Source organism: Triturus cristatus, chromosome 2_2 (genome assembly GCF_964204655.1).
Source record: "Triturus cristatus chromosome 2_2, aTriCri1.1, whole genome shotgun sequence".
Classification (NCBI taxonomy): Eukaryota; Metazoa; Chordata; class Amphibia; order Caudata; family Salamandridae; genus Triturus; species Triturus cristatus.
Window position 1 is genome coordinate 811,199,306 of NC_140582.1, and position 27,840 is coordinate 811,227,145.

At 49.8% G+C, this 27,840-nt stretch overlaps 1 protein-coding gene across 19 annotated transcripts in view; it reads left to right on the plus strand.

The window, feature by feature from the left end:
• FRYL (FRY like transcription coactivator) overlaps positions 1-27,840 on the plus strand; it is a 2,516,714-nt gene that overhangs the window by 1,861,911 nt on the left and 626,963 nt on the right. For all 19 annotated transcript variants that reach the window (XM_085642132.1, XM_085642134.1, XM_085642126.1 and 16 more), the window contains one exon: positions 2,582-2,703. In XM_085642132.1, coding sequence (XP_085498258.1) covers positions 2,582-2,703 — 122 coding nt within the window. The remainder of the gene's footprint in view (positions 1-2,581; positions 2,704-27,840) is intronic.

Here is a 27,840-nt window from a genome sequence, read left to right on the forward strand (position 1 = left end):
TTGAATCTGTCCCTTATGCTTGCAGGTACCCTTCCTTCTTGATCCCGGCCTTGGGATCCACCGGACACTCTGCACTGACTGCCTGTCAGCAACTTTCCTTCAGGCATCCATAGAAGTCCACGACGAAACCCGACGCAAGTTCACACCTATGCACCCGCAGCCTGTGGGCTAGGTAACTTGGGTACTTCGGTGCTCACAAGGGTAGTGACTATCCTAGGGTCTAGTTTCCGAGTCTCGACTTTCTAGCTACTCCAGAAGTGTCCTAAAACTGCTTATTTCAGAACTGTACTATTTCTATCGATTATACGCATTACGCGTGAGTGTTTCCACTCTGCACCTGAATCCCGTGGGCCTCCCACTTCCTAACTGTTGGTAGTGTAGTGTAGCCCCAGCGATTCCCTAGGCCTATTCTATTTCTGTGGCAGTGGTCCTTATACCACTACTTTAGTATATGGTTTGCGTGGCCCCTAGGGCCTAACTGTATTACTTACCTGTGTGACTTAATGTATGCTTAAATAAGACTGTGTTGTACTTACCTCGAATCTCATAAAGAGTGCTGAGGGTTTGACTAGAATAAATACACTTTATTTTATATATATATCTGTTGTGGTGTCCTTTCATTTGGTATTCAAGGGATTATATATGGTATCACAGCTGGCTTCACATGCCATTCAGAGTTTAGCCTAAGACTGCTCTTGTCCATGCTACCACTAGGATAGCTGGTCTATAAGGTTGACCTTACAACCAATCACCATAAGGGTTGTTTGGACTGATAGAAGGTGTACACTAGAACTAGTGACATCATACATCAGGCCAACTTCTCACATCTTTTACAATATTTTTTCAGTAGTAAGCAGTAGTTTGTAAATCCACCACAGTGGTGATGCAATGTTCTTCGATATTGGCTATTCAGTACAGCCATTGGAATAATAGAACCATGTCTACGAGGCTGTTTATCCATAATGTTTGAGAACTGCGACTGCTGCCCACCGGACAAAAAAAGCTTCCTAGTCCTGTAAATTATGTGCCAGCGATGACCGCCGAGTCAAATTAAGTTTAAGTATGGGCTTTATAAAGTATACCTCATTAAAAAACTGACAAACCTTTTACTCAGGAAACTTTATGGTAGATCTATGTATTAACATGCAGTGCCAATGTCAATTAGTCGCACTTGTTGTTAACTGAGATGTCATTGCTGTATGTGCCATCGTTGATCAAATCTAGTCATTATTGCTACAGAAGACCCTAAAAGTGTTGTCACGTGTGCACCCAGTCCATGATTCATATCTTCTACTCGAGGGTTAAACCCAAAGCTCGGCAGCAAGTGCAAAATTTGCTCTAGTATCTCTCCAATAAAGAAGTGTTGCACGGCCCAGCCGAAAGTAAGCGTGACAATTTCAAATGCTTGGAGTCCAGTTTTTAGGTGACCCCTGTACCATTAATAACAGTATCTTTCTTCTGGCTTTAAGACTGTGTTGTACTGAATAGTCTTAAAGATAGGAGACTGTTGGGTTGCCTCTATATACATTTCCTGCCATGTCATTAGTCTTTCATTAAAGAAGGTTAATTTCCTCTACTTTTGTGGCCTTAATCTGGTAAGTGTTGTTCTTTTGACCTGTCCATGTCCACTTCATCTTTCGACATTGAGTGGACATGCTTAGTACAAAACAACACCACTTTCCAAATTCCGGCCAAGTACCTCAGACGTAGCATGCTTTATGCTGGACAAGGTACCCAAGCATTGACATAATTTGTGGTCAATAAAACTACCTTGGAGTTGGGTCATGCTATTGTTACGTGTGCAGAGCGAGCTTTGAAACTGCAAGTCTAAGGCAGTGAGCGCTACATAATTGCTATATTAATGTACCAAACACCACTTTGTATACATTAATGATAAGTCTTGACTTTTGACATTACATACTGCAATGAAATCTCTGATAACAGAAGCTAGACCAATTGACCTCATCAGTGCATGTTCTTGTCAACTCGCCGAGAAAGGGACTGCATTTCATGACTGTTTGCAAATAAACAGTGAACTTGTGTCTGGCATAGTACACCCAGTTTCACCTTATCCTCAGGGACAGCGTTCTGCCCTAGAGAGGAATGATTATTCTACACATAGTGAGTGGAGCAAACACAGAAGAGCCACCAATAAGAGCAACACAAAAGAGGTTGACATGAAAGACATCTTCTCATGAGCAGAGGATGATGACTCTGTTGAGTAATGTGTACAGTGCCGTCTGTAGCGAGTCCGCAGAAATGAGTTTGTTACGATCGCCATTAGAACCATACCAATACAGTGGATCTTAAACTAAGAAAGCAGAATTTAGGGTTTTAAGGTGGAAGTGATAGCCATATCCGAGCAATGTCATGCACATTTTTAATTCTTACATGTAGATGTTGTCAGTGAATATATGCAAGAAAAAAACAATTTATTTTAAATGTGAAAGCATTGTGACATTTGGTACATAGTATAAATCTGAGTTTGATAGCCCAGTAGTTTCAGAGCAATGAATACGGTATAAATGATGTTTAGCCTTACTAATACATTAGCATCACAATTTCATTTTTTTATTTTTAGGAAAAGAGGACCTCTTTGGAACCACGAGGATGTTTCTGCAAAGAACCCCAGTATTAAGAGTGCAGAACAACTTAGTGCATTCCTAAAACATGTAGTTTCCGTTTTTAAGCAATCTAGATCAGGTATGTATCAAAATTGTTTGTTTTTATACATGATTCACTCCTTATGGCCTACTTAATTGTTTTTGTGATTGTAGTGGTGACAAATAGGTTTTTTTTGTTTCTTAAAAACACCAGGGGTAAATTGCTTACACTCCTTAACTGTTTTGACGAGGATGAGAACAACCCACCACCTGCTTGAATGTTATTAAAGGGTAATTTCCTTCCGGATAGTTATCACTCTGGTTCTATTGTCTCAGTAAGCCTAAATATGACTTAATACAAATGAAGGTTCAATGAATGAAAATTTATTCAGTGCATGAAGCCAATGATTCACAATTCTTATTTCAAATATCAAACAGGACTTTATCACTAACGGGGCAGACACATTCACTATTAATTCAGTTAAGACAATTAAGATGGTAGGGAGTCTAATAGCCACAGTCCTCAAAATTCATAAAAGGGTGAGACATGTCTAAAATGATTTTTAGGGCTGTAATTAATAACACCATTGCAATGTTCTCGCTGCCATTCTTAATGTTCTCTTATTATTTTGCATCCACATTTACTAATGAACAAGTTGCTTACCTTCGGTAACGATGTATCTGTAAGAAACATTAGTTAGTTAGATTCCTCACCTTAGAATATCCACAGGCATCAGGCTGGATCCGGAAAGATTTTTCGTCAGCAATACCCCTTGCGCGTCGTCTGCGGCTCCGCGTCCGTCGTCTGCGTCGTGCGCCGGAATGACGTCGTCGGAGTACTTAGACGCCGCCTTCGCGCGCTGACGTCAGTTCTTGTACATAGCTTTCCGCGTCAGGAACGCAGAGCCATTCAAGAGACCGACACTGGTGCCAAAAAATCTTGGGCCCTGAAAGGGATAGCCTTAACCCTAGATGTCAGTTCGCAGAACGGGGAGGATGGGTGGGTCGGTGAGGAATCTAACTAACTAATGTTTCTTACAGATATATCGTTACCGAAGGTAAGTAACTTGTTCATCTGAAAGAAACACGTTGGTTAGATTCCTCACCTTAGAATAGATACCCCAGCAATACCAACCCCGGTGGTGGGTCTGCAAACCAAGATCACACCAGAAAGTCCTGGAGAACAGAACGGCCAAAGAAGCGGTCTCTCCGGACTTGGCTGTCCAGGCAATAATGCTTGGTGAACGTATGCAGCGAGGCCCACGTTGCTGCCTGACAGATGTCCTGCAAGGGGACTCCTCGGCCCAGGGCAGTAGTCGCTGCTGTGGCCCGGGTGGAATGGGCTCTCAGCCTTACAGGAGGGTGCTTTTTAGCCAAGGAGTAACAAGCTTTTACACACAAGACGACCCACTGCGAGATGGTTCGCTTGTGTACTGCCCGCCACTTCTTAGCAACCATGTATCCAACAAAGAGTTGGTCGTCCACCCGGAACTGCTTGGTGCAGTCCAAATAAAAGGACAGCGCCCGTTTTGGGTCCAGGCGGTGGAGCCTCTCTTCCTCTTTAGAAGGATGCGGAGGCGGAAAGAAGGTGGGCAAAGTGACCGATTGCCCGATGTGAAAGGGGGTCACCACTTTCGGAAGAAAGGAAGGACGAGTCCGAGGGACAACCGAGACCGGATGAACAGAAAGAAAAGGAGGCTTAGAAGATGGAGCCTGGAGCTCACTCACCCGTCTAGCCGCGGTGATGGTTACCAGGAAAGCAGTCTAAGAGTCAGAAGACGAAGGGGACAATTATGAAGAGGCTCAAAGGGAGCGCACATCAGAAATGTCAAGACTAGGTTCAAATCCCACTGAGGCATTACGGAGGGGACAGGAGGAAACATATGAGTAATGCCTTTGAAGAAACGAGAAACCATAGGGGATTTGAAAAGAGAAGGCTGATCAGGAAGCCGTAAGAAAGCAGAGATAGCAGAAAGATAACCTTTTAGGGTGCCCAGAGCAGAGCCCTGCTGGGCCATGGAAAGAAAAAAGAGGAGAACCTCAGAAAGAGGGGCGGAAAGGGAATCCACAGCCTTTGCTGTGCACCATGCCACAAATTTGTTCCACCTGCAGGCGTATACCGATTTTGTGGAGGGACGCCTGGCTGCCAGAATAACATTACAGACTTCAGGAGGCAAGTCAAATGGCATCAACTGCCGCCGCTCAATCTCCACGCATGGAGGTGGAGACTGGACAGTTTCGGGTGGAAGACCGTCCCCTGCTGCTGCGACAGAAGATCCTCCTGAAGAGGAAGCCGGATCGGGGGATCGATTAACAGACTGAGTAGCTTGGGAAACCAGTACCTTCTTGCCCAATCCGGAGCCACAAGGATGACTTGGGCCCGGTCGCGCCTGATCTTCTTCAGCACTCTAGGCAGAAGTGGTATAGGCGGAAAGGCATACACCAGACCGCAACTCCACTCGTGACGAAAGGTGTCCCCGAGCGAGTGCCGCCTTAGAAACTCCAACGCGCAAAACTGCTGACATTGCGCATTCTCTTCGGTGGCGAATAGATCTAACCAAGGCTCTCCCCACTGCCGAAAGAGGCCTTGCGCCACGTCAGAGTTTAGACGCCATTCGTGATCCATCATGCACCGGCGGCTGAGTTCGTCCGACCCACCGTGAACCGCAGGTAACGCCGGTGGGCCGGCAGGACGGGGATGTGGAAATAAGCGTCCTGCAAGTCCAACGCTACCATCCAGTCTCCAGGGTCTAGGTCAGCCAGAACCTGAGCTAAGGTGAGCATCTTGAAACGGTCCTTCCGGAGGAAGACGTTGACACTCCTGAGATCCAAGATCGGGCATAGGCCCCCTTTGCCCTTCTTGGGAACCAGAAAGTAGTGGGAATAGCAACCACGACCTACTTCCGGCCCAGGAACGCGTTCGACGGCCTCTTTGGCCAAGAGGGCCGAAACTTCCTCACGTAGAAGATGCAAATGATTCCCTGACATACGGTGGTTCAGCGGTGGCATGACTGGAGGGGTCGTCTCGAAGGGGAGGGAGTAGCCCCTTCGGACGATTTGCAGCACCCACCTGTCCGACGTGATGTAACGCCAGTGGAGCAGGTGCTGGCGAACTCTGCCTCCCACTGGCGTGGAATGAGCCTGAAAGCACGGACTAGGAGGGCTTTGAGGCGGATGCTGCCGGGGTTGATGTGGACTGACCGGCACGTTGACCCCCGGTACCGCCTCAGAGAAATCCACGTCCGCGTGCAGGTTGGTTCTGCGGACGTGAGGGGGCGCCCCTTCCTTGCCCACGAAAGGGACGAAAAGCGGAAGTTTGCAGTCGCAGCCCCGAGTGGCCCAAGGACTTGGCCGTAGCCAGGGAGTCCTTGAAGCGCACCAGCGCACTAACCGCCTTTTCGCCAAAAAGGCGAGTGCCATCAAAGGGCATATCCATGAGGGTGCTCTGAACATCCCCTGAGAAAGACGTGGACCGCAGCCAGGCGGGGCGGCGGAGCGCCACCCTGGTTGACTTCGCCCTACCCAGCAAGTCCGTAGTGTCTAGTCCACATCGAATAGCATGTCGCGCTGAGCCCCGTCCGTCGGCAAGAGCCTGGGCGAGCCGTGTCCGGGCCTCCTCCGGACACTGGGGCAGCACGTCCTCCACCGTATCCCACAGAGAGTGAGAATAACGGTCCAAGAGGCAAGCGGTGTTCAAGGACCGCAGTCCCAAACTAAGGGAAGAGAACAGCTTCTTACCGAACTGTTCCAGCCTCTTGGATTCCCGATCCGGGGGAGCGGACAGGAAGGAGGATTGGGAAGTAGAGGCCCCTCCAGCCATGCCACCGCATGTCGGGGGATCACTTGAATCTTCAACGGGAGGAAGTTGCAGCCCTCTTGGCCAAGGGGGCCGTCGAGCGCGTTCCTGGTCCATAAGTAGGTAGTGGTTGCTATTCCCACTACTTTCTGGTTCCCAAGAAGGGCAAAGGGGGCCTACACCCTATCTTGGACCCCAGGAGCGTCAACGCCTTCCTCCGGAAGGAGAGGTTCAAGATGCTTACCCTAGCTCAGGTTCTGGCTGCCCTGGATCCAGGAGACTGGATGGTAGCATTGGACTTGCAGGACGCTTATTTTCACATTCCCGTCCTGCCGGCCCACCGGCGTTACCTGCGGTTCACGGTGGATCAGGAGCATTTTCAGTTCAAGGTGCTCTCCTTCGGCCTCACCAGTGCCCCTCGGGTGTTCACGAAAGTGATGGCGGTGGTCGCAGCTCATCTGCGCAGATCAGGGCTTCCAGTTTTCCCCTATCTCGACGGCTGGCTGTTGAAGGCGGGCTCGCTCCAGCAAGTCGTCTCCCACCTCCAGACTGCGGCATTTGCTGGGGTTCTCCATCAATGTGCCGAAGTCGCATCTGAGTCCCTCACAGAAGCTCCTCTTCATCGGAGAGGTTCTGGACTTGGCGCAGTTCCGGGTTTATCCTCCGGAACAGCGGGTCCGGGATATTCAGGCTCTGATTCCCATCTTTCACCCTCTATCCCGGGTTTCGGTCAGGTTGGTGCTGTGGCTTCTGGGTCTGATGGCCTCCTGCATCCTGCCAGTGCATCACGCCAGGTGGCGAATGCGGGCTCTGCAGTGGGACTTGACGTTTCAGTGGGCCCAGCATCGGGGCAACCTGTCTGACCATGTCCTGATCTTGGAGGGCACTGCAAAACAGTTGCACTGGTGGCTCACGGACCGCGATTGGATCAGCGGCAGGTCCCTCTCCCGACCCCTCCCGGAGCACGTAGTAGTGACGGATGCGTCCCTCCTGGGATGGGGGGGCGACATGGGGGAGGCGGAGATCAGAGGACTCTGGTCTCCGGCGGAGTGTCGGCTCCATATCAACCTTTTGGAGCTGAGAGCGATCCGACTTGCATTGAAGGCATTCCTTCCCGTTGTCCGGGGAAGTGTGGTGCAGGTTTTCACGGACAACACCACTGCCATGTGGTATTGGAACAAACAGGGCGGGTGGGGTCATGGACCCTTTGTCAGGAGGCTCTGCGCCTCTGGACATGGCTGGAACCTAAGGGCATCACCCTGGTGGTTCAACATCTGGCGGGCTCTCTGAATGCCAGAGCAGACCAACTCAGCCGCCGGTGCATGATGGATCACGAATGGCGTCTCAATTCGGACGTGGCGCAAGGCCTCTTTCGGCAGTGAGGAGAGCCTTGGTTAAATCAATTCGCCACCGAATAGAACGCGCAATGTCAGCAGTTCTGCGCGTTGGAGTTTCCAAGGCGGCACTCTCTCGGGGACGCCTTTCATCGCGAGTTGAGTTGCGGTCTGTTGTACGCCTTTCCGCCTATTCCACTTCTGCCCAGAGTGCTGAAGCAGATCAGACGCGACCGGGCCCAAGTCATCTTGGTGGCTCCGGATTGGGCACGAAGGTACTGGTATCCCGAGCTGCTCAGTCTGTTGATCGATCCCCCGATATGACTGCCTCTTCGGGAGGACCTTCTGTCGCAGCAGCAGGGGACGGTCCTCCACCCGAAACTGTCCAGTTTCCACCTCCATGCGTGGAGATTGAGCGGCGACAGTTGATGCCATTTGACTTGCCTCCTGAAGTCTGCGATGTGATTCTGGCAGCCAGGCGTCCCTCCACAAAATCGGTACACGCCTGCAGGTGGAACAAATTTGTGGCATGGTGCACAGCAATGGCTGTGGATCCCCTTTCCGCCCCTCTTTCTGAGGTTCTCCTCTTTCTTCTCTCCATGGCCCAGAAGGGCTCTGCTCTGGGCACTCTTAAAGGTTATCTTTCAGCTATCTCTGCTTTCTTGCGGCTTCCTGATCAGCCTTCTCTTTTCAAATCCCCTGTTGTTTCTCGCTTCTTCAAGGGCATTACTCACATGTTTCCTCCTGTTCCTTTCGTAATGCCTCACTGGGATTTGAACCTGGTATTGACATATCTGATGTGCGCTCCCTTTGAGCCACTTCATAATTGTCCCCTTCATCTTCTCACTCTTAAGACTGCTTTCCTGGTTGCCATCACCTCTGCTAGAAGGGTGAGTGAGCTCCAGGCTCTATTTTCTAAGCCTCCTTTTCTTTCTGTCCATCCGGACCAAGTTGTTCTCTGGACTCGTCCTTCCTTTCTTCCTAAGGTGGTGACTGCCTTCCACATCGGGCAGTCTGTCACGTTGCCCACCTTCTTTCCGCCTCCGCATCCTTCGAAAGAGGAAGAGAGGCTCCACCGTGTGGACCCAAAACGGGCACTGTCCTTTTATTTGGACTGCACCAAGCAGTTCCGGGTGGATGACCAGCTCTTTGTGGGCTACGTGGGCGCTAAGAAGGGGAGGACGGTACACAAGCAAACCATCTCTCGGTGGGTCGTATTGTGTATCAAAGCTCGTTATTCCTTGGTTAAAAAGGAACCTCCTGTAGGGCTACGGCTGCGATAACTGCCCTGGGTCGGGGAGTCCCCTTGCAGGACATCTGTCAGGCAGCAACGTGGGCCTCGCTGCACACGTTTGCCAAGCATTATTGCCTGGACAGCCAAGTTCGGAGAGACGGCTTCTTTGGCCGTTCTGTTCTCCAGGACTTTCTGGTGTGATCTTGGTTCGCAGACCCACCACGGGGTTGGTATTTCTGGGGTATCTATTCTAAGGTGAGGAATCTAACTAACGTGTTTCTTTCAGATGAACAAGTTACGTACCTTCGGTAACGATGTATCTGAAAGAAACGTTAGTTAGTTAGATTCCTCACCGACCCACCAATCCTCCCCGTTCTGCGAACCGACATCTAGGGTTAAGGTTATCCTTTTCAGGGCCCTAGACTTTTTTGGCACCAGTGTCGTTCTCTTGCATGGCTCTGCGTTCCTGGCGCGGAAAGCTATGTACAAGAACTGACGTCAGCGCGCGAGGGCGGCGTCTAATTACAAAGATGTCATTCCGACGCACGACGACGGACGCGGAGCCGCAGACGACGCCTAGCAACGCGCAAGGGGTATTGCTGACACAAAATCTTTCCGGATCCAGCCTGACGCCTGGGGATATTCTAAGGTGAGGAATCTAACTAACTAATGTTTCTTACAGATACATCGTTACCTAAGGTAAGTAACTTGTTCATCTAGTCTTCACCTTCACAACTGTCCTTTGAGGCTTCTGACGCTTAAAACTGCATTCCTGGTAGCCATCACATCTGCTAGTAGAGGCTCTTTCATTTCAGCCTCCCTTCCCTTCTGTCCATCCGAACAAGGTGGTTTTCAGGACTTGTCCATCCTTCCTTCCCAAGGTTGTCACTGCCTTTCACATCAGGCAGACCATCACTTTGCCCACCTTCTTTTCTCCTCCGCACCCTTCCTTTTATCTGGATCGCACCAAACAGTTCGGGTGGATGACCAGCTCTTTGTTGGCTACGTGGGCGCCAAGAAAGGTCGGGCCGTACACAAACAAACTATCTCCGATTGGGTCGTTTTGTGTATCAAAGCCTGCTATTCTCTAGCAAAGGAGGAGCCTCCAGTGGAGCTGTGTGCCCATTCCACCAGGGTGACTGCAACTACTACTGCTTTGGAACGAGGAGTTCCTCTAAATGACATCTGTCAGTCAGCTACGTGGGCTTTGTTGCACACATTTACAAAACACTACTGCCTTGACAGTCAAGTCCGGAGGGAAGGCATCTTTGGCCGTTCTGTTCTCCAGGACTTTCTGGTGTTAACTTAGTTCTCAGACCCGCCTCCGCGGTTGGTATTGCTGGGGTATCTATTCTAAGGTATGGAATCTATAACTAATAGTCTCTTTTAGGTGAACAAGTTAAATTCCTTCGGTAACAATATATCTTCAAGAGACATATATTAGTTATAGATTACTTACCGCCTCACCCATCTTCCACGTTCTGCTAACGGACTTCTAGAGTTAGGGACTCCCTTTCAGGGCCCTAGTTTTGTGCACCAGTGGTCAGTGTCTTGCACGGGTCTGCGCTTCTGGCGTGGAATGTCGTGTTAAAGAACTGACATCAGCACGCAGGGGCGGCGTCTAAGTAGATATCGCAACGTCATCCCGGCGACGTCGAACGCGGAGTCGACAGATGCCACCTACCAATGCGCAGGGGTTACTGCTGAGAAAAAATTCTCTGGATCCAGTCAGACGCCTGGGGGAAATTCTAAGGTAAGGAATATAGAACTAAAATGTCTCTTACAGAGTTAGTTACCTAAGGTAAGTAACTTGATCTTTACTGGTGGTCGCCAGTAGGTATAGTTCGGACCTAGTTTCCATTGGAAATTGTTTTTTGACTTGCCTATTACTTTGGCGTCGTTTGACCAATCTTCATGAAATTTTCCCAAAAAAAGTATCAAAGTAGGTTGTGATTGTCATGGAAAGTTTGGGGTGTGAGCCGTGCAGCAGGGACCGAGAAACAGGGCATCAAAAAAAAGGGTGAGTTTGTAATGTTAATTCCCATAGAAATGCATTGTCGAACCTACAGCCGGAACTGCTGGATGGAATTACACCCAATTTGGCAGATAGGTAGATGTTGTTACTCAGATTTTGGTTTATATTTGGTGCAAATCCATTCAGTAGTTTTTTTTTAAATTTATGGCAAAAATTATAGATATACGTCTGGTTGATTATATTTTGCGATGTTTTCGATGAACGTGCCAACAGGAATTCTCTGATTGTCTGAACACAACCTGAATAGAAAGTTGGGGGAACTGTTCCTGGGGTTGAAAATTTGTGTGAAAGCTCACATAAGGGGTCAGGGTGGAGATACTCTGACCCCATGTTTGAGAAATGGATGTGTTAGTGGCACAAGTTGTGTCCAAAATAGATTTTTTTTTTCATCATACGCATTATTCGCGATGAAGCCGGGATCGCCAGCGCAACCTCCCACACCTTCATAGCGACATCACGAATATCCCAGCGACATTGCAAATATTGGTGGAAACATAAAAAAATATATATACAAACATACTCGCTGGTCACTGTCACGCACTCCGGTACGTACTCACAAACTATTTCAAACACTTGTACACCCATTCGCATACCCTCTCACACCTTTATACATTTATACATCCAGTCAAATACCCACTCAGATACTTATGCACTCACATACCCATTCATGTACTTATGCACCCACTTACAGACCCACTCAGAGACTCGTGCACCTACTTAAAGACTCAGTCATAGACTAATGCGTTCAGTTTCAAACCTTCTTAGAGACTTACACCCACTCACAACAACCTGGGCACCCATGCATCCACTCACAGACCCACTTAGATACTAAAGCACCCCCTTACAGACTAACTCAGAGACTCTCACCCACCTACAGACCCACTCGCGTTTGTAATCACTGATCGAATGGCGATGCAGCTAGTCCGCAAAACTTTCCACCAATCCCTCTGTGGTCTGTCTGCCTAGAGTTCGACAGACAATACAACAGCAATGTGGTACATCAACAAGCAGTGAGGAATGGTGTCTCACCTTCCCTTTCAAGAGGTGCTGATGTTCTGAAGTTGGTCGCATCGCCATGGGATGTGGCTTGTTACCATCTACCTGGCTCTTAAACCACCAGGGCTGATGGCTTCAATCAGTATCATCTTGTCAGTGAGGAGTAACCTCTTCATCTGGAGGTAGTGCAGCATATCTTTTCCTGGAGACTATACCCATCATCTACAGTTCTGTGCCCTCCAGTATGCCCTGTGGGAAGCTTTGGGGGATGCATGTCACTTTAGCTGAAACTTTATGCATCCGATAGATTTCTAGCCACAGATTCCTTACCTTCAAATATTCCTCAGGCCGGAACTGGAAAATCTTGAGCAGTACCCTTGCACGCTGTTAAATGTCATCAAATGGCTTGGCGTCGTAAGTATCATCCGCTATGGATGTGACTTAAGCAATAACAAGCGATACGATAGCTACAGAGGCACCACCCCAGCACGCAGACTTCAGTTTTGTTGCTTTCAGCCTTTTTGCTGTGTGTGTTAGTGCGCAAAAAAAAACTGTGGGGTTTAAACCCTGTTGTGTCTGCCATAAACAAATGTCTGTGACCGACCCCCAGCTTTTTTTTATTTGTTGTGCTTGGAACTGGGCCATGGCTCCAGTGCCTGTCTCGACTGCCACTCCATGAATCCGAAAGTGATTCGGGAGTGGGCAATGAATCTCATTGCGGCTCCACATTGGGCGACTCTGAACCCCTACAGGTCCTGGTTGCATGGAAGGTCTCAGGCCTGCTTTGCGATTCATTCCGATCTGTCATTGTTGTGGTCAAAGTCATAGTCTTGTAAGTCCCGTCTACTGAGCCACACTCCTCCCCTGGAGCCTGAGTCTGCTCCATGCTTCCCTGAATTTCCTGGAGCCAGAGCGACCCCCGCTCAACTCAGAGAATTTAATGGGGCAAGGCACCTAATTCTAGGGTGAACGGACCCCTCTGGAGCACTTTCAGGCCCCATGGGTCCTAGACTAGCCCTGACTAGGTTAAAGCCAATTGGTCCGCCCTCCATTAGTCGGGCGCTCTGGATCTGTTCCTGTATCCAGACCAACTCTATTTGCCAATCCACTACCCTCGGCGAGGTAATTGGTCCTGTGGTGTCTCACAATGCCTCTGATGTGTTTTGCCAGCCCCCACCCTATCATCATTGTTTACTTTGATAATGATCCCGATTGGCGTTGCTTGATGTCGACGCTGATGCCTACCGGAACCAGACCTCTGGGTCGGATATGGTGCCTCCTTTCTTTGGTAGTCCCTGTGGGGAAAATGACTTAGGTGTATCTGTGGATCCCTATGGTTACCCTGATCCCCTTCAGGAACCGTTGGCCAAAGATGACTGGTAGGACGACCTAACTGATGCCAGTGGCCTGGACACCTCCCCTAACACTGAGTTGGTGTTTCCTCCTATTGTGGTTATGGAGTAAGGGGTCTCCTTTACTATGGTGGTGCGGAGGTCAGCTGAGGTCCATGACCTCTCAACTTTCCTAAGTAGAGGTCAAGACCATTGTATTGACAGAAGTGCTTCAACCGGGGGTTTCGCCCAGAGAACTCCTCTTGGCATTTGGTGAAGCCCTCTCAGATGTCCTGCATGTCACCACTGCCCATGTCTGGATACCCCTCCTCTTGGGGACCCAACTTTCCTCACCCAGCATCCCACCTCTGTTAGCCTGGTGGTGCAGGCCCTAACCTCGAAGGTGAATCCTGGCACGTTCATGTCCACTCCTCAGAATAGGGAATCTAAGAAGCTGGATACCTTTGGGATGAAGATTTTTTCTTCCGCCAGCGAGCAGCCTGTCTGTGAGAATAGTGTGCCTCTTGGGCCGATATAGCCACACAGTGTGGGACTCTGTTTGCACAAGTGGTGTTCATGGTCTTCAAGGAGGCCTGAGCCATCCTGACACGGGCTGCCTATGATTGCAGAGATGTATCAAAGTTCACAATACTCTGCAGACGGGACACAACAAACTCACTGGGCAGAGCCATCTCTTCATCTGTGGCGCTTCGTTGCCACACCTGACCTAGATCGACTGGCATCTCTAGGATGTCCAGGCATCCCTTAGAGACACGCCCATTAACAGCACTCATCTGTTCTGAGACCAGGCAATTCGGCGCTTGAGCGCTATAAGGAGAGTAGGACCACTGCCTGGGTGCTAGGAGTCTCCATGAGCCCACGCCAGTCACACTCTTTCTTTTGCTCCTTCCGTGGTTACGGGTTACGGCAGGCGTTAAGAGCCTGTTCCTTATCCACGGACCCAGCCACCATGGCTCTCGTGGCTGCTGACTCGACTCCCACAAGCCTCATAGGACCAAAGGCCAGAGATCTGCCCTGTCTGCCACAGCCTACCTGCCGTCACAGGCCTACTGATCTCCAGCTACGGCGAAACCATTGGTTCCCTTCTTTTGACTGTTGCTTGTCCTTTGAGTGACCAAGCTGCCCTCCTCCGACTCTCCTCGGTCCTGCAGACTTTGGTGTAACTTCGAAGCAGCGGATCGCGGTCTCCCAGTCTGACCTTTGGTTAGGCGTGTCAATCCAGTGATCTCTGCTACCAAGTCAGGCTTTTTCCACTTTTGTGGCCCTAGTGCTGCTATAGGAATACAGCTAACTGACTCTTGGATTCACCACTTCTGTCTTGGATGACTTTTCTGCAAGCCATACACCACAATAACTGTCCTCTCTTCGCTAGCCTAAGGATCAGCAGGTGCAGTCCAATCTTCGGTGCAGCCTCTGTTTACTGGTTCCAAGGTCAGCAGGCAGTCCTCCTTCGGTCCTCACTCCATTTGAGGTCTGGGTGCCATATGTTTGCCCAGAAAGTGCACTCAGGGGATGTGGAGGTTACTAGCCAATGTGCTTCCACGTCCCTTACTACCTAATTATGACTTCCTGCAAGTTGTGGCATCTAGCTGTCCCATAGTGCACTATTCTGCCCTCTTCCAAGATAGCTGTTAGTTGGTGGTGCCTAGCTTCCCACCCTAGAGGTGTGTGCTACCTTGGGACTACATGCCCACCCAGAAATTATTTTGGCAACTGGTTTACCCTCTCTGTCTCCTACGCCAACCCGTTTACCTGAACAAAAGAGCAGCCCCTCTCGTGTGTCCACCATTTGACCTTCAAAGGTGGCTTCCCCTTTGACGCTCTCCTTTTAGGTTAACACCCAGTGCTGCTTCCTGCCAGGGAGAGGTTACACCTCTATTGTTCCTTCCTGGGAGTCATTCACACCTCTCCTCAGGAGGGCAGAAGCTGTCTTGTGGCCACAGGAAATCTTGGGCAACAGAGTGGCAACTTTCTCAAAGTTGCATTAACTTAAAAGTTACTGTTTAGAAATGAGTTGTATTATATGGCATGGTTGTGCACCCTCACTATGTAATACAGTTCCCAACCCCTTTAGGACCAGTAGATTTTGCTTGTGAAACCCCTTAGCTGAACCCTAGTTAGCTACGGCTCTGAGCAGCCAGTGTTAATCAAAGGAACAAGTGTAAAGCATTCAAACAGCACCAAAGCAATTGCAGAAGAAATAACTTAAGACAATCAAGAAATCAGACACTAATTTATAAACATAGAGCAGGTTTTAACATTTTTAGATATGCACTTTATTTAACCTCGAATAACCATTGGCATATTCAATGACTTTGACACTATTTTGGAGGAAAACTTTGGTAACTATCAATGCAGTTACTTTAGGCGACCAACTTTTGCCAGGGAGCCAGTCAGGGGGACCATCAAGGCCCTTGGAAATAGTTATGTCCAGAAAAGTAGTAGTCTTCAGTCCGTTCCAGGCATTGTATCCCCTTCCCACTGACTCCTTTGGAAGTGGTCCTGTAAGGGGTACAGGATGCTGTGGATTTGATGCGGTCAACGGGGGGTGTTCTGCGGCTTCTGCTTGGTCCACGGACCTGATGAGGCTGTCCTGGCCAAGGAGGTTAACGTCACTCAAAGTCTTCTTGAGCCTGCGATAAGTTCAGAAGTGACTGGGCTGCTAGTCGCCCAGTCTCGCTGTTACAATGGAATCCTTCCTTGGGTGATCACTTGTCTTCTGGGCATTGAAGCTGCACTCTGGCGACTCTCCCAAATTTAGCAGGCTCCAGGGCAACTTTGAGCATCAGTTCCTAGTTCCTGGCGCTACACAGCTGCGGTTCAAAGATCTGGGCTACCAACTCACCCCAGCAGGCCCCTTCAGCTGAACAGAAGGTCAGCAACTATCCCTTGGAGTCCTTCTTTGGCTGAGCTCAGGAGTTGACTTCTCTGCAAGCAGGACATAGCAGGCACAGTGCCTTCTCTTTTGCTAGTCACCAGGTGTAGCAAGTACTGTCCACATCAGTACAGTCTCTTTACCAAATCCTTGGTGCAGCAGAGCAGTCCTCCTTCAGTTGTCTTCCCCAGTCCGTCCAGATCTGAGTTCTGTGTGCCATAGGTGCCATTTTATGCCCATAAAATACCATCGGGGTGGGTCGCGTTCAGTAGCCAAATAGCTCCTAAGTTCCTCCCTCCTGATGATGACTTACTTTGAATTTAGCATCTGCAAGAAACACGTTAGTGTTAGATTCCTTACCTTAGGATATCCCCCGGCGTCAGACTGGATCCGGAATGTTTTCGCTACCAGTACCTCTGCACGTCAGTAGGTGGCGTCGTGCGGCTCTGCGTCCGTCGCTGGCATCATATGCTCCGAGATGACGTCACGGAGACTACTTTGGCGCCACCCATGCGCGCTGACGTCAGTTCTTTCTTTTTTCCGCGCGGTAAGCGCAGATCCGATTAGAGCACGTACCTTAGTCACTTTTGACTATGTTTTTGAGACTTTTTGTCTCCTGTAAGTTTGAGTCTGCTCTGGTGCACGTAGGGATGCCTGGTTTTAAGTCTTGTGGGGCCTGCCGTCGCAATATGTCGGTGGCGGACCCCCACGACGTCTGTCTCTAATGCCTGGAGAGCGACCGCGACTCCCGGCCCTGTATGGACTGAGGGAGCGGCGCCGGAAGCTGCTTGAGGTCTGGCACTCGTCCCAGCGCCGTTCACGGTCCATGGGCCGCTCCAGAGAATGCTCGCGGGACCACCATCATCGCTCCCTGGGCTCCAAATCTTCACCCTCTGATTCGGGTAAGAGACAACACAAAAAGAAGTAGAAGGTGTGTTGTCGCTCTCCGATGTCCCCCTGTCGGTCCCCGGATGCCCCTGCGGCTCCTTCGGAGCCCGGGAGTCCCACGACCTACCCACCTTATCCGGGTCCATCGGCGACTCCCGCACAGGTTCAAGAATTTCTTGCTACCATGGACCGCCTGTTTAGGCCTCGGGCTCCCACCGGCATGCCCTTGGCCCCCGCGGTCCCGTGTCAGGATCCTGCCGGCGCCGCTGGCGCCGGCCACGGTGCCACGAGGTTCCACGCTGCCGGCTCCGCCTCCGGCGCCGCAGTGGATGCCATTCGTTCCGCCCCTTCCCAGGTTCCAGGACAATTTTGTCCCTACCTGGGATCCACATTGGGACACGGCGCCGGTTCTGCCTCGTCTGGCACCATTTGTCCTTCCCCTGTCACTGCCTTGCTGTCGCAGTCTGTCTCACATACGGCGGAGGTGGAGGAGGACTTGGAGGGGTCCGAGGACCCTCTTGCTCATCAGTGTGACTGAGCAGGACTGGGGGGACGAATTAGAGGAGGCCGGCGGCCTCGATCTCTCCTCTGACCCGGGGTTTGCCTCTCCTCTGCCTACCATAGAGGAGGGCGCTTCTTACACGCTGGTGCCCAGTTGGGCGGCTGAGGTCCTTAACCTTGATCTCCCTACGGTGGCCCTAAAAACTAATCTCCTGTGGAGAAGACCGGCTAGGGAGTCCAGCAAAATAATAAACTGAACCAACATTCCTTGCTAGATGTCTATAGTTTAAGTCCTCTGTGTGTTTTAATTAAAGCGAAATACCGTATCTTGCTTTATTATATTCATTGATTCATGAGCTGAGCATGAAGGACACAAAGTAGGATTTGTCAAAGAAAAAAAAAATTCTATAAGAGTAACTTTTAGGGCTAAGTTCCTCCTCAACCTGCTGCTAAACAACTAGACTGCACTGATTGGTTGTTTTATCTTTAATTTTTGTTACGTTTAAAACTTCCTAGCGTTGGACTTGCAGGACGCCTATTTTCATGTTCCCGTCCTGCCAGGCCACCGGTGTTATCTGCGGTTCATGGTACGCTACGAGCACTTTCAGTTTACCGTGCTCCCCTTTGGCTTTACCAGAGCGCCTCAGGTGTTCGCAAAAGTGATGGCGGTGGTCGCAGCTCATCTGCGCAGGTTGGGGGTCTCAGTCTTCCCCTATCTAGACGACTGGTTGTTGAAGGCGGGCTCGCCCCAAACGGTCGTCTCCCACCTCCAGACTACGGCCGACCTCCTGCATTTGCTGGGGTTTTCCATCAATGTGTCGAAATCGCACCTGAATCCCTCTCAGAAGCTCCAATTCATCGGGGCAGTTCTGGATTTGGTGCAGTTTCGGGTCTATACTCCCGAACAGCGGATCAGGATATTCAGGCTATGATTCCGACCTTTCAGCCTCTATCCCGGGATGACCTTCTGGCTCCTGGGCCTGATGGCCTCCTGCATCCTGCTAGTGCAACATGCCAGATGGCATATGCGGGCTCTGCAGTGGGACCTGAAGTTTCAGTGGGCACAGCATCAGGGCAACCTGTCCGATCACGTCCAGATCTCGGAGGGCACTGCACCTTCAATTGCAGTGGTGGCTCACGAATCGCGATTGGGTCAATGGCAGATCCCTCTCCCTTCCCCAACCGGAGTTCACAGTGGTGATGGATGCGTTCATCCTGGGATGGGGTGGCCACATGGGAGAGGCGGAGATCAGGGGCCTCCGGTCTCCGGCGGAATCCCGGCTCCATATCAACCTTCTGGAGCTGAGGGCGATCCGACTTGCTCTGAAAGCCTTCATTCCCTCTTTCCGGGGACAGGTAGTGCAGGTGTTCACAGACAACACCACCGCCATGTGGTATTGCAACAAACAGGGCGGGGTGGGGTCGTGGACCCTGTGTCAGGAGGCTCTGCGCCTCTGGACATGGCTGAAACATCGGGGCATGTCTCTGGTGGTTCAACACCTGGCAGGCTCCCTGAACGCCAGGACGGACGAACTCAGCCACAGATGCATGTTGGGTCACGAATGGCGTCTGACGCTTTTCGTCGCGAGTGAAGTTGCGGTCTGTTGTTCGCATTTCCGCCTATACCAATTCAGCACTCTGGGCAGAAGAAGATCAGGCGCGACCAGGCAAAGTCATTCTTGTGGCTCCGATTGGGCAAGAAGAGTATGGTATCCCGAGCTACTCAGTCTGGCAATCTGTCCTCTGATCCGACTGCCTCTTGGGGAGGATCTTCTGTTGCAACAGCAGGGGACGGTCCTTCGCCCGAACCTGCCTCCACCTCCATGCGTGGAGATTGAGCGGCGACAGTTGACAGTTTTTTACCTTCCTGCCGAAGTCTGTGATGTTATTTTGGCAGCCAGGCGTCCCTTCACTAAAACGGTATAGGCCTGCAGGTGGAATAAATTTGTGGTATGGTGCACAGCGAAGGCTGTGGATCCCCTTTCTGCCCCTCTTTCGGAAGTTCTTCTGTTCCTCCTTTCTCTGGCCCAACAGGGCTCTGCTCTGGGCACTATCAAGGGCCATCTCTCGGCCATTTCCGCCTTTTTAAGGCTTCCAGGTCAGCCTTCTCTTTTCAAGTCCCCTGTTAGTCGTTTCTTGAAAGGCATTACACACACGTTCCCTCCGGTCCCCTTTATAATGCCTCAGGGGGACTTGAATCTTGTGTTGACTTATTTGATGTGCGCTCCCTTTGAGCCGCTTCACAACTGTCCCTTACGTCTTCTCGCTTTAATGACTACTTTCCTGGTTGCTATCACCTCTGCCAGAAGAGTGAGTGAGCTCCAGGCTTTTTCTTCTAAACCTCCTTTCCTTTCTGTTCATCCGCACAAGGTGGTGTTAAGGACCCGTCCTTCTCTCCTGCCCAAGGTTGTCACGCCCTTCCACATCGGGCAGACCATCACTTTGCCCACCTTCTTTCCACCTCCGCATCCTTCAAAAGAGGAAGAGAGGCTCCACCGCCTGGACCCAAAGCGTGCGCTCTCATTCTATCTGAAGCGCACACAACAGTTCCGGGTGGATGATCAACTCTTTGTTGGCTACGTGGGTGCCAAGAAAGGTCGGGCTGTGCACAAACGAACCATCTCTCGGTGGGTCGTTCTGTGTATTAAAGCCTGTTACTCCTTGGCTAAAAAGGAGCCTCCTGTGGGGCTGCGTGCCCATTCTGCTCGGGCGACAGCAGCCACTACTGCTCTGGGACGGGGAGTCCCTTTGCAGGATATCTGTCAGGCAGCTATGTGGTCCTCGCTGCATACCTTTACCAAGCATTATTGCCTTGACAGCCAAGTCCGGAGAAAGAGCTTCTTTGGCCGTTCTGTTCTCCGGGATTTTCTGGTTTGATCTTAGTTTGCAGACCCACCACCGGGGCTGGTATAGCTGGGTATCTATTCTAAGGTAAGGAATCTAAGACAAACGTGTTTCTTTCAGATGAACAAGTTACTTACCTTCGGTAACAATATATATGTAAGAAACATTAGTTAGTGTTAGATTCCTTACCACCCCACCCATCCTCCCTGTTCTGCGAACTGATTTCTAGGGTTACGGTCATCCCTTTTAGGGCCCTAGTTTTATGCACCAGTGGGCAGTGTCTTGCATGGCTCTGCGTTCCTGGCGCCGAAAGTCGTGTACAGAACTGACGTCAGCACGCATGGGTGGCGCCTAAGTAGTCTCCGTGACATCATCTCGGTGCATACGACGCCAGCGACGGACGACCCACCTACTGACGCGCAGCGGTACTACTAGCAAAAACTTTCCGGATCCAGTTTGACGCCTGGGGATATTCTAAGGTAAGGAATCGAACACTAACTAATGTTTCTTACAGATATATTGTTACCTAAGGCAAGTAACTTGTTCATCTCTCTGTCTCAGAATTCTCCTTTATCCCGATCTGCTAGATGGTAGAACCCCTCTCCCGGTGTGTAGAGCTCCCTAGCCCAACAAATAGGTGTGGATGTGAAGGGGGCTCCCCACACCCCTGATAAAATGGTTTGGCAACTGCTTTGCCTTCTCCTTCCCTAGTGCCAGTCTATCCACCTCAACCAAAGAGCAGCCCCTCTCCCAAGTGTTCACCATTTGCCCTTCAAAGATTGCTTTGCCGTTGAAGCTTGCCTTTTGGGCCAGTGCCTGTGTGGCTCCTTGATGGGGAGAGGTAGCACCTCTCCCCCGGCTGGCATATATTGTGTGCATTCCTGAGAGTAATTTGCACTTCTCCCCAGGAAGGCAAAAAGCTGTCTCTGAGACAGACCCCATGTGCAGCCGTTGACTGGCAAAGGGGATTTTAGGGCAACAAAGTAATAGAAGTTGCACATTGAAACAAGCGAAATTAATTTTGACATGTGAATTAAGTTGAGCTTAATGCAGCAAGTATTTTGATACCTTGCAGTATCAACTCTAGTAGTCCAAGTCAGAAGTTAGAAAGGCTGAGGTGTCAGCTTGCAAATCTGAGTTCGCCAATGGTGTTAACTTCCTTTTCTACAATAAAAACAATAGCAAGTTGTTACTGTTGTAGCATGTAATAGTTAATGTTCCACTGTCTCACATACAGCACCCTGCCCTAGGACTTGTTAGGCCTGCCTTTACGGTTGAGTTACGTATATTAGAATGGGAAGAGTTGGTTTTGCCATTGCTTTCAACGACAGTCGAGTTGCAGCTTAAAACTGCTCTTCTGGTCTGCAGTGGCAGACTGGTAGCCATGTTTTACCTTTGTTACACCCAAGTTAGCACAATCAGTGATGCAGTCCCTGGGATAACGCTCTAACTTACAAGCCCTTGGTATTATATATTAGGGACTTATAAGAAGTTAGCTTATGTCAATTGGGTATAAGTCAATCAAACATGCACAGTTTCGGGTCAGGGTCTGTTTTCAAGCCTCCATGCACTTAGTCGAGAAGTAGCAGCATTAATGCTAAACTTTGGGTGGGACCATATAAACAGAGACATTTCCTTACAGTTGCATTACATTCGACTTGGACATAGTGTTTTTTTTTTTTTTTTAAATTCTTTTTATTGAAGAAATATAGAGACATCGGCATAGCATTAGAGAAATACAGAGCTTCTATCACTTGCAAAAAATACATACGTTGAAATTAACACTATACTTTAAAACAGTTGCATGGCACGGACTTAAGGGGATAATGCATCGTCATTTGCTGGTATAATTGGCGCTTCACAGATATCTCCTCGATATGTATTCCATTTACCCTAGATTGAGGACCACTTTTTCGGACACCCTCGTGCAATATATACAATTTTTTCTCTAAACATACACCAATCAAGGTTCTTTTTCCAGTTTCATTGTAGGCGTTATGTCTGACCCCTATTTTTGTGCAATGTCCCTTTTTGCCGCCGTAAGACCCAGTTTCACCCAGGTTTTCTCGGAGGTGGTGAGGTCAGTAGGCTCTCATATGTTAAGGAGGCAGCGTTTCGCTTCGGGTGTATGTCTTTGGTCAGAACTGCCCTGAAGGTTCGGTGTATCGCTTGCCAGAACCGCTGAATGTGGTCACATTCCCAGATGATGTGCATGAATGTACCTTCCTGCCCACACCGTCTACGACATTCACCCTCTTCTCCCCTCCCCATGAGTACCAGTTGCGCCCTGTGGCATAGATCCTATGGAGGATTTTGAGTTGGACAAGTCTCAGTCGGGCGGAGATGCTCAATTCTTGGGGGGGGGGGGGGCGGGGGAATGCCACCGCCTCCCGCCATCTATCTCAAGGCCGTCTGTTACCCAGTTTTCCTTAAGTTTCTCAAGGGGGTCAGTGGTATTATGAATCAGTTTCTTATATGTGAGGGAAATCGCTTTTTGCGACAAGTTTCCATCATGGAGTCTATCTTCTATCGGTGAAGAATCGGGGAGCAAGGTGCCTTTTGGTATAGCCGTATATAGGGCATGGGGGATCTACAAGTATCGGAAGGATTCTGTATCTGCCAATTCATATTGTTGTTTTAGCGTCTTAAATTCTACCACCTCCCCTTTGGACCAGAGATCTCCTATGCAAAATACGCCAATTAGATCCCATCTATCAAAACCCTTGGATGTCCTCAAGTGTCCTAGTCGTTCAGAGTCCCACAATGGGGTGGCCATGGTTAACTTACCACTCCATCCCAGACTCTTCTGGGCATCATACCAGATCTGTACCGTGTGTTTAGTTGGGCCAGTTAGTGGTATCTTTTTGTGGGAGGAGTATAGTGCTTTATTATAGTTTCCACCCGGCAGGAGCCATTTTTTCATGGCATAGTCTGGATCGTGTGGGCTGCGGTAGGTGACCTGGTTGATGGCAGCAAGATGAGCAGCCCAGTAGTACTTTTTTAATGTCTGGGAGGCTTACGCCGCCGTCATACCAGTTGAGGACCAATTTTTTATGCGCTATGCAGGGTCGCCCGTTCCAGATCAACTCTCTCTGCAGGCCTTCAATTTCCCTGAAATAACTAGCCGGCACTGAGTTGGGTGCATTTTGGAGTGCATATAGGAAACGGGGTAGCGACATCATCTTGAAGAAAGCTGCCCTTCCGAGGAGCGAGAGAGGCAGCGTCCTCCAGGTGGCAATATCTCGCCGCAGCCTCTGTAATGGTGGCCGCAGGTTTCTATCAAAGTGTAGTTTGGGGTCAGTAGTGACAAATATTCTCAAATATCGCAATCCACCCCCAGCGGTCTGGATGGGACAGTCGTCGGGCAAATGGGCGGGAGCACCCTTGAGTACATACATTGTGGATTTATCCCAATTAATTGAGAAACCGGAGTGTCTCCCAAATGCTGCAGAAATAACCAGTATTCTCCTGAGTGACCTACGGGGGGAGGCTAGAAAGAGGAGTATGTCATCTGCATATAGCGAGATGCGATCCTCCCAATCGATTGACCATTTCAGTCCTCGAATGACGGGGTCTTGTCTAATCCAGGCCGCCAGGGGCTCTAGGGATAGAGCAAATAATAAGGGTGACGGTGGGCACCCCTGACGGGTACCTCGGCTCAGTTCAAAGGCCTCAGAGCGTTTGTTGTTAACTACTACTTGTGCCTGTGGTGTTGCATAAAGCAATCTTATCAAGGACATAAACGTAGGCCCGAAACCTAGCTTCTCAAGCACCGCCATGAGGTACCGCCAATCGAGGGTGTCGAAGGCCATTGAGGCTTCTAGGGAAAGTATAATTGCGTCTTCCTGGATCGTGTTAACCCTTCCCAATACACCATGCACTCGTCGCAGGTTGAGAGATGTGTTTAGCTGAGGCATGAATCTCGATTGGTCAGCGTGTACTGAATTACTGATGACCTTAATTAGCCTAGTAGCAAGTAGCTTGGCAAGGATTTTGGGTTCCGCATTGAGCAGGGAGATGGGTCTGTATGCGATGCATTGGTCCGTGGATTTGTTTTCTTTGTGAATAACTACCAAGGAGGCCAGACGCTGGTCCGACGGGAGAGCGCCTAACTGTCTACTCTCCTCATACATTGCCTTCAGGTGTGGGGAGAGCAAGTCAGGGCATAGCTTGTATAGTTCTATGGGGAGACTATTGGGGCCCATGGCCTTCCCCGGTTTAAGAATCCTAATGGCCTGCGCTATCTCTACTGTAGTGATGTTACTCTCTAAATAATATTTTTCATCTGGGGAGAGCGTAGGAAGTCCTATAGCCTGCAGGAGGGCTCTAGAGTCCTCCTCCGACATTGTTGGGTTTAATGTAGCGATTCTTTTGAGACCTTGGAAGTCCAATTTTAGTAGTATCAACCATTAGTGAGCACAGACCCTATTCTGTCAAATGGGATTACTTGCCTTGCTTAAGTAAATCAACATCTTGGAGAGTTTTACTGTTGGGACAGGTAAAACACATTTCCTACATTTTAATACACAGCACCCTGCCTTAGGACTCGACAGACCTACTTTAGGAGTTACTTATATATAATAGAGAGATGGGTTTGGACTTTGCCATTGATTTTAGTGGCAAGGTTGAATATGTAGTCCTACTGCTCTACCAGTCTGCAGTGGTAGGCCGAGACACTTTTTACTCTGCCACCCTTATGGTGACACAACCAGTGCTGTAGTCAATAAGAGGCACTTTAACGTACAGGCCTTCGGTACCCCTGGTACCATATGTAAGGGGCTTGTAGGTAGATTAGGGTACGCCAATTGGGTATATGCCAATTAACATAAACATTTAGTGCACATGCACTGAGTCCTGGCTAACAGGGCTCAGGGCATTTCAGAGTCACTACACCAGTGCCCAATAGTCAAAAAGGGGGTAAAAATTGGGGATAAGCCTGCAAAAAACCAATTTCCTCACAGTAGCTTTGGACTTGCAGGACTCATATTTCCACATCCCTTTCCTGCGGACTAACAGACTTTACCTGCGATTCATGGTCTGCCACAAGCACTTTTAGTTTGCTGTGCTCTCCTTTGGCCTTACCAGTGCCCCTCGGGTGCATCCCATGTTCTGAAGAAGATTAGGGCTCAAGAAATCGAATTGGCTCTGGATTGAGAATAGACAGTATGGTATCTAAAACTCCTGAGCATGGTCCTTCCATCAGGCTGCCCCTTCGGGAGGATCTCCTGTTCAGTAACAGGGGTGTGGTTCTACACCCAAACCTGCACGCGCTCCGCCTTCAGGCGTTAAGATTGAGTGGCGGGAGTTGAATGTCTTCAGTTTCCCTCCTTAAGTCTGTGATGTTATCGTGGCATCCAGGCGTCCATCAACAAACTGTATACACCTTCCTTTGGGACAAGTTTATAGCTTGGTGCAACGAAAAACATGTTGACCCTCTTTCTTCATCCTTGTCTGAAGTGGTGTTGTTTGTTTTGTCCTTAGCCCAGAAAGAACTCGCTCTGGCACAGTTAGTGGGTATCTTTCAGCCATCTCTGCTTTTTTGGGGTTGCCAAATCAAGCCTCCCTGTTTAAGTCACCCGTTGTGACACGTCTTCTGAAAGGTATTCAGCAATTGTTTCCTCTCAAACCATTTATGTCCCAAAGGGACCTTCATTTGGTTTGAACCTACTTGATGTGTGTAGGAAAGTGCCCCCTTTTGCATGGTTACCCCCCTCCTTTTGCCTGACATATCATTCACTTTGACTTGGTGTGCCCTGGGTCGCTGCAAATCAGGCTCACAGGGACTGTGTTCTTTCCATACCCTGTACCTTTGTACCCACAATTGACACATCTGGACACAGGTAAGCTCCTTGTGAAAGGTACCATGGGTACCAAGGCCACTGTGACCAGGGAAGGCCTCTAAGGGCTGCAGCCCTATGGTGCCACCCTTAGAGGCCCTGCACCGTCACACCCACACATTGACTTAGCAGGCTGCATGTTTTGGTACAGAGAAAAGTGATGTCAACATGGCACACTTTCCCGTGTGCCATGTCTGTAATCCACTGCCTGTGGCCTAGGTAAGCCACCCTGCTAGCAGGGTGCACTAGACACAGGTAAGGGTGCAGTTTCAAAAGCAGTGTACCCCTACAGTGTTTAAGTCAATTCTTAGACATTGGAAGCGCAGTAAAGCCATAAAGAGTATAAAAGGTCTAGGAGTTAGTCATTACGAACTTCATAGCTCCATAATGGCTTTACTGAACATTAGGAAGTTTTGTAGCAAACTTCTCAGCACTATTGAACACACACTGGTGCCAGTGTGGGATTTAATGTAGAATCACACAGAGGGCATCTTAGATATGCCCCCTGAAAAACAACAAGCTCTGGTGTGGTTCCTGAATGGCTGCCCGCCGTTTGCCACCACCACACGGTTTTCTGGATCCCTGGGTAAAGAGCCTCCACTCTCTGGGTCCAGAAACAAAGCCCATCCTGTACAGAGGTTTCATGCCCCCTCCTCCAGGATGGGCTGGGTCCATGAAGGGGACGTTTTAAAGGCCCTGCCACCTTTGTTAGCTGACCCTGCCTGTTGCTGCCTCCGGCAACTGGCTCCTACCGGTTCTGACCCCCCAATATGGGCGGAAGAATCGACGAAAAAAAACAGAGTTAGGAGGAGAGTTGTGCCCATCTTTGCCAACCCCACCCCTCAGGTGGGGGAGGCGAGGTGATGCATACATCTCAGTCCCCTCCATCTTGAAGATAAGGGGACCCAGCCAATTAGGAAGAGGCTTATGCCCCCTCCCACGGAAGGGGGGTGTACTCACCCCAACAAAGGGACTCATTGGTCCCGACCTGCATTCCCCTGTAAATGCCCCTAACCCTGAACCTTGCCTTTTCAGATTCGAGGAAGAAAGAAAAACCAAAGAGCCATGCTGACTCAGGAAGAAGAGGACACCAACTGCTTTGTCCCCAGCCCTACCGGCCAGTCCCAACTCTGACCTACCTACAGCGGCAACCCGGCATGTCCAGCAGTCCCCCAGAGCCCGGAAGACCTGCCCTGTATCCATTTTAAATAATCTGTCTACCGTGAGCACCGAATTTGCTCAAACACCCAGAATCTGGATCCAGGCGGCTCCTCGATTTTTGCATCACTCTGCATCCGACGCCCACGGCCTGAGTTTGAGTGATCCAACACCACGACGCAGTCTCCCAGGTGATCCTAGCCTGGCATCTGGTGACTCCCGACCTCCCTCAAACTTCTAATAGAAGTCTGCAGCCTCAACCTGGAGGGTCCCCCTGACCAGAGCTGGTAATAAGACCCGACGTCAAGACTTACCCCTGCACCTGAAGCCCAACCGATGGTGTCCAGGCATCCCCCAAGAACCCAACTTACCTCCCCAGCCGGTGGT